This window comes from Corylus avellana, chromosome ca3, assembly GCF_901000735.1.
Source record: "Corylus avellana chromosome ca3, CavTom2PMs-1.0".
Taxonomy (NCBI): Eukaryota; Viridiplantae; Streptophyta; class Magnoliopsida; order Fagales; family Betulaceae; genus Corylus; species Corylus avellana.
The window spans coordinates 38,134,037-38,141,601 of record NC_081543.1 but is presented as its reverse complement, the minus strand read 5'-3'; the positions used below and the strand labels follow the sequence as shown (position 1 = coordinate 38,141,601).

Genomic DNA, 7,565 nt, shown 5'->3' with positions numbered 1-7,565 from the left:
CCACTAAAAATGTAAACAATTGAGACCATGACTTAAATATTTCCCTTTATTATTTATAAAGTCATCCATGAGATTTGTGTGTCTAATAATATTGATGTGTGATTTAATTACAACCAAAGAAGCAGGAAAAAAAAAAAAAAAAACCATATTGCTCTTAGAAGCAATATAATATTCTTTTGTTTTTGTTTTTGTTTTTGTATTTTAAAGCTTAAAAGCAATATGTAGAATGTGGACAATGATAGCTAAACGAATTAAAGAATGAAGTCAACCATTGGGGTTGAGAAATTGTTAGATAATTGTGATTGTGATGCTAATCCAAGACGTGCCAACAACATTTTGCAACCAGTGTGCCAAATCTTGTTGAAATCATGAAATAAACCTACTGCTACTACGTGGGAAGGAAAACCATCAGCAATTTAATACCTTTTCCAACAAAATCTTTGCCACAATGGGAAATGGCCAAATAATAATTCGGTCCAATAATTTTTTAGCATATAATTTAAGAAAAGTATCTGAAATTGGGATTTGTTTGTTAGAGAATGGTTTCTGACTTATTGTCTTGATGAAACAGTATTATGATATAATATAAAAGTAAAAATAATTTTGTATTTAAATTTATTTGTTAATATTTTTATATTTTTTTTAATATAAGGCAATTTTTTTTTTTTTTTTTTTAAAAGAAGCCGATTTTTGAACCTGGGCCAAATCCATATTTGATTAAAAATAAACATTTTGTCATGACCATCCTATTAACAGGTACCCTTTTTACAGCCCCCAATCAATAATCGACATATAAGCAAAAACATAAAAAGTACACAAAAATAAGTTTGACCAAAATACACTAGATTTTAGGGTGATAAAATTCCTAAAGGGTTAACCTTCCACCTCTAAGTTTTAGTTTTGAATTAAAAAATGAGTTTTGAGGCATTAAAAACGGATTTTGAGGCATTATAAACAGGATTTGAGGCATGAGAAATGGGTTTTGGGGCATTAGAAACGGGTTTTGAGGCGAGTCACGGCCGGTGGGGTTTGAGGCGTTCACCGCCGGCCAGACTCACGCCGTGGGTCTGGCCTGAGTCTTGTCGGCTGGGTTTTTTTTCCTCTGATTTGGTGTGATTGTTCTCAGTTTTATTTTTTGCATTTTTCTTAAATTAATGATGTGTCGCATAATAATTGAAGGCTTCAAAATGGGTGTTATCATAATGGACCTAATAGTAGGGGCTCTCAAAAGTCAGACGTATTAACAACCAGCTCTCACCAAATAAAACTTTTGTAGCAACTTTTACCGACATATGTGTATATCGAATTTAGGTTGTGTCAAGATATAAATATAAAATTATATTAGTAATCTCTAATCTAACTTATTTATTTAAACGGGTGAAACTTATCAACTATACATCGTTAATTTTGTGTTATCTGAATTGTAACTAATTCCGGATTCTCTCGTCAAGATGTTGCATAATGTTTTAACTGTACGTGGCTAATGCTATTCGATTGAAATCCTTTGCAATTAGTATCTGAATTGTAACGAATTTAATAGGGTTTGATTCGAAATTTGTTCCATCATTCTATCTCATTAACAGTTTGAACATGCTACAATTCAGAAAAAAAAATTGCCAAAATTTATTGAAACAAGTGAATCTCGAGTAGGAACTGTTTCTTCATCATCAGAGGGTCGATCCAATATATGCTATCGCTTTGAGAACTTAAAAAGGGTGACATCTACAATGACTACGAATAATTTATGAAATTTTGCGGAGGCAAAACGACAACATTTTCATCAATGAAATGGTTGCTAGCTAGATTGATTTTTGTTTTTGTTTTTTATTTAAAAAAACAAAAATCCTCAGGGTTGTACCAGATTCACCACGTGTTATCCTCCCATGCAGCTTTCCCTACGTGTCTGTTCTCACTACGAAGTACAAACACTCAAACGTTCCCTTTCCTGGCCAAATCTTCTCACTCTGTGTGTTTGTGTGTGTGTGTGTAGAGTTGCAGAGCCAACGATGCTAGTGTCTGAATATTTTAGCAACCTTGGGAGCGACTACGCACAGGTGGTTCCGTTAACGGTGTTCGTGGCGGTTCTTTGTCTCTGCTTAATCATCGGTCACTTGCTCGAAGAAAACCGCTGGGTTAACGAGTCCATCACTGCTATTTTGACCGTAATCTCTGTCTCTCTCAGTTCTCTCTCTTTCTCTGTGTATGTGTTTGTTTCTATGCGTGTGTGAGCAAATGCCCTTTTTGATTCTTCTTTTTTTTATTAATCTTTATTTTTGTGTTCTTTCGAATAGCAATATGGAAGGTGGGTTAATCTTGTTTACTTCAATCCTGTACGTATTGCCTCTGAATATTCTGTTTGAATAGGGATGCTTAGCTGGAGCCATAATCTTGGTTCTAAGCAAAGGGAAGAATTCTCACATCCTTACATTTAACGAAGAGCTGTTCTTCATTTATCTCCTTCCACCTATAATATTCAATGCTGGGTAAGGCCTGTGGGCATCTTATTCTTGAATTGGTACGGATGACTCCATATTTAATAACAAATTAATTGAATCTGCTATATTTTTATTGCAGATTTCAGGTGAAGAAAAAGCAGTTCTTCCAAAATTTCCTAACCATCATGTTGTTTGGGGTGGTTGGTGTTTTTATTTCATTTATAATTATTACAGCTGGTAACATTTAAATCTATCCTTTCATTTCTAGTCAATTCTCTGTGGTCATATTTCATGAATTCACTTCTGAACCTCTGCATGTTGTTGTTGGCCCAGGCAGCTGGTGGCTGTTTCCTAAGCTAGGCTTTGTTGGTCTGACCGCACGAGACTATCTTGGTAAGATTCTTGTCTTTGTCACCTTTCATATACATGTTAAATGGAAGACCTATATTGTTTAGGGATTTACTGTTTTTGTATTAACAATCATTATTTGCAAACAATTTTTTGTTGTTCTGATTCAGCTCTAGGAACAATATTTTCATCAACTGATACAGTGTGTACACTGCAGGTTGGTTGGATTTGTAATTATTCTCTTTGTTTTAATTGGAGGACAGCTGCTTTGAGTGTTGGCTGTTCTATGATAATTATCTACATGTAGGTTCTCCATCAAGATGAAACTCCTCTGCTATACAGCCTAGTTTTTGGGGAAGGAGTTGTGAATGATGCAACAACAGTTGTTCTCTTCAATACAATTCAGAAGCTTGATGTTTCAAGGCTAGATAGCAGGACAATACTTCCTGTTGTTGGGGATTTCTTTTACCTTTTCTTGACAAGCACTGCTCTTGGAGTCGTTGTAAGTCATGATGGTTAAAATAGGTATACAAGCATGATCTTTTCAATTGATGACTTGACCTAATACATAACAATCTTGCTGTCTAATGAATAAAGCGAGATCCTTTTGGGTTGAATTTGTGTGACTTTACCTATCCCAAAAGCTTAAATTTATAGGAAGTAGCCTTATTGGGCATTACCAATGGTGGACATAGGCCACTAAGGCCGAACCACCTTAAATCCTTCTTTCTTTCTCTGTTTCCGCTTATATCATTTATCTTATATTTTGTTTTAAAATAATTACTTTATGAGTTTCAATTCTCTGATAATAAGGTTAATTGTTCATTGAGCTGTGGCAATTTAAGTTTCATTTTTGAGAACTGCTCAGAATGTCTTTTGATCATTGATAACCTCTTCCAGGATTGAGGTACTTGGAGCATCAAGGATGGCCATGAGCTGAAAATAAATTGTGCTTTCTGCACAAAGTCAATAAAACATTTCAGTGAACTGTTAAATAAGGCCTCTTGATGTGGGTTAGTTCCTATAGTTAAGAGTAATGGTTAAAGAAAAGAAATATAATATGTTTTTAAGTGAAGGTGACATTATAAGCCAAACTTGATCAGATACAGCTCCAAGACTGAGCAACTATAATAAGCAGGGCAAATAAGCTGAAACAAATAATGTTCTATGCTAATGATTTGGATTACTAACTAGAATTAGAGTTGCGGTTGAGTAAAAGAACATTTCAATTTAACAATAAAGAGATGGTGTCCTTAACTTAAGCTGTCAGACTGGACAGAGACCCTGAAGGCAGTACCTAGACATCGGTTCTTTCTGTGTATCTTCCAGCTCATTCTTCCGGCTTTTTACACCTGTTAATAATCCCTCCCCAGAGTATCTTGCATATCCAACGTCTAAAACAGGCCATCTGGAAATTACCGTGAATTATGTAAACTTTTGAAATGCCTATTAGTTTATGCATAATACTCTTCCTTATATCTTCGCATTAATGAATGCCAATAACTAACTATGTCTATTTTGGTGAGAAAATCATGTCTTAAAACTTCATTGCAGGCTGGACTTGTGACAGCATATGTTCTTAAAACCTTCTACTTTGGAAGGTAAGTACTCGTTTCATTAAAGATCTCAAGTACATTCTGTAGTGGTGGTAATGTGAATGTCAGAGTTCATTACTTCTTTATATCTGGAGGTGAGAAAAGTGGAGTTTGGGGTGCCATCTTTACGAATCTGCCTTTTTATCTGCTAACAGACATTCAAGCGTTCGAGAAATTTCTCTGATGGTTTTAATGGCGTATTTCTCCTACATGTTGGCAGAGGTAATGATGTGTACTCGAGAGGTCCTTTCACTTTGTATGGTGTTATAATTTCACTGACGCAGAACGGCAGAAGTGTTAGATTGTTGATTCTCAAATCCATTTTGAATAGGGCGCTAAATATATATTTGGACCATATCACCGATTTGATATGAACAAGTAATTTTTTCAAGTAACATCTACATAGAAAGTTGAGTTATTAAGCACCAAACAACTGCTGTGATGGGGCTTTTATCTGACTGAGAGACACAGAAAAAGATATGAGAAGAAGGAAACCAAAATCCGCATCATGAAAGTGATGATCTTGAACTTTTAATATGTACAACACTGACTTGTTTTAACTACAATTTTGACTTCGTCATATTGTGAAACAATAATGTGTATGCTATCATTTGTTTGTGCAGTTGCTACAACTCAGTGGAATTCTTGCTGTTTTCTTTTGTGGGATTCTGATGTCACACTATGCGTGGCATAATGTCAGTGAGAGTTCAAGAATCACGACAAGGTATGTGTGAAGGAATTGTTTTGGATTTTAGTGACATTAAAAAGTCACAACTGATTATGCCCTCTACTTGGTTTATTGCCTCCTCTCTGCAGGCATGTGTTTGCGACAATGTCATTTATTGCAGAAACATTCATATTTCTCTATGTGGGAATGGATGCTCTTGACATTGAAATGTGGAGAATGACCAAATTAAGGTGCTATTTCTCTCCTACTACAGTCCAACTCAGTCATATTTCAGTAAGTTATTGATAAAAGTTCAGATCATCCAATTTAGTTTTGAGTTGCCGTATATTGACATGGATGTAATGGTATTTTGTATGTTAAACTGCTGTTTGTATGGTCCACCTTCATGTACACCATATGTGCTTCAGAAAAAAGTCCTAAATCTTTCGATTCAATACAATGCAATTGGGAAATTGTAACTTCTTGAGACATTTTTTGCAGCATTTAAATCGGACAAATTTTTTTTGTAATCATATGACAGATAGAGACTTTGAGTGGTATTAAAAATGGTAAGTAATGGCCAGTCTGAGGCTCATATCTTCTGGCTGTTACTTGCAAATTCTTATCATGGCATGATTTAATGTTCTCTCTTTCTCTCTCACACATTCGAATCGAATCTTCAACTTTTGTTTTTAGAAACTTTGGCTAACTTTGCGCTTTGTTTTTAGGGATCTCAAAAATATTAGTCAAGTATGAAGTATAATGCGACCTTTGGCATGAATATGGTTTAAATTAACATATAACGCTTAGGAGTATGAGTTTGAGTCTCTGACATAACAACCTTGTTCTCTCGAATAGCTGCATAAGTCTTTTATCTAAATTATGCATTCTCTTACAGATTTTTGTTCGTTGCAGCTTTGGAACTTCAATGGGCATCTATAGTACCTTAATCTTACTAATCTTGCTTGGACGTGCTGCATTTGTATTCCCACTCTCTACTCTTTCCAATTACATGAATAGAAAAGCCGAGAGAACACCAGTGATCACATTTAAACACCAGGTTAGTATTGCCATGATAACTTTTATGCATAGTGCGAGGGAAGGTAGTTACACACTTTCATGGCCTATGGATTTTAAAATTTCTATTTATGTAGCTAATCATTTGGTGGGCCGGGCTTATGAGAGGGGCAGTCTCTATTGCATTGGCTTTTAAACAGGTATGCATTTTCTGTTCATCATAATTCAAATCAGTTTGTTAGAGATGATAATCCAACATATTGTATAGATAATTTTACAATTTGGTAGAAATTCTGCATGAATTAATCTCTCTTGGTTTGTGAAGTTCACGTATTCTGGCGTTACATCGGATCCAATCAATGCTACAATGATTACCGACACCATTATCGTAGTCCTCTTCAGTACACTGGTATGTTGGTCTCTGTCTTCAAGTGGGTTTCCTTTTACAATGAAGACACAAATCTCATTACAACCATTATATGTCATGCAATTGTTAGTGATACATTGCAGAAATTTTTTTACCTCCAAAGATATGTTTTATACTTGTCAGGTGTTTGGTTTTCTAACAAAGCCGCTTATAAGGTATCTGCTTCCCCACCAAGAAACTATCAAAATCAGTCGTCGAGAATCTGTTCCTCCAAAAGAGGACTTGGGTGTTCGTTTGCTCTCTCTTGAAGAATCTGTGGGAACCAACATGAGACGTGCAAAGGATAGTTTGTCTCGGCTGATAGAAAGCCCTGTATGCATTATACATTTCTACTGGAGGAAGTTTGATGATGCCTACATGAGACCCATATTTGGAGGGCCTGTTAGCACTCCAATGGGCTGTTAAACAAATGACAGCAAGTCTACTAGATGGCGGCGAGGAACCCGGATAGCCTAACGGTAAATCGGGAATAAGCAGATTACTTGCTGTGCAGTTAATGTACAGGACATGCACAAGGTGAAGATAGGTCTGCTTTTCATCAAACTATGTAAAATACGCAGAAGTTTTGTTAATAGACTCATAATCAATTAGATGAGTAAGGTTTAACCTTCTTCATGACTACGCAAAATTTGTTAATAGACTCAAGATTCTACACCTCCTGGAAAATTTGATGATAGACTTATGTGTGAGTTTTGATGAAGCTAGAATTTTTTTTTCTAAGTTGCAACCTTGTCAAGTTTTTTCTTCCCACTTGTTTTTGGTACTCTTACGGGACCTATGCAAAGCCAGTAATCCAAGTGAGAAATGGAGTGCAAAATGAAAGGGGTTAATTGTTTAGCAACAGGGGATAATATAATCTTAAAAAAACAGAGACAAAACAGAGCCTTAAGCGATTCCATTTCAAATTTTATTGACAGGCAGTAAAATTCACATCAAAGATCAAAACTCAAAAGCTTCAGCGGAAAATGGAAAGAAATACTTGGGCAGATGCAACCAGAACTTGGGCAGATGCAACCAGAACTTGTTCAATCCACCGCATAGCAAAGAACTGAATAAAATAAGCCACCGCATAGCAA

The 7,565-nt window shown here is 35.6% G+C and overlaps 1 protein-coding gene across 1 annotated transcript; it reads left to right on the top strand.

Annotated features, from left to right (window-relative positions):
• The first annotated feature begins 2,006 nt into the window (after positions 1-2,006).
• Positions 2,007-7,160, top strand: LOC132175276 (sodium/hydrogen exchanger 4-like). Its single transcript, XM_059587162.1, has 14 exons — positions 2,007-2,162; positions 2,365-2,483; positions 2,575-2,672; positions 2,769-2,828; positions 2,954-3,000; positions 3,091-3,285; positions 4,338-4,384; positions 4,534-4,600; positions 5,002-5,102; positions 5,195-5,296; positions 5,961-6,105; positions 6,200-6,262; positions 6,388-6,471; positions 6,613-7,160. The coding sequence occupies exons 1-14, from the start codon at positions 2,007-2,009 to the stop codon at positions 6,892-6,894; spliced, it is 1,566 nt and encodes a 521-aa protein (XP_059443145.1). The 3' UTR covers positions 6,895-7,160.
• Positions 7,161-7,565: the final 405 nt, after the last annotated feature.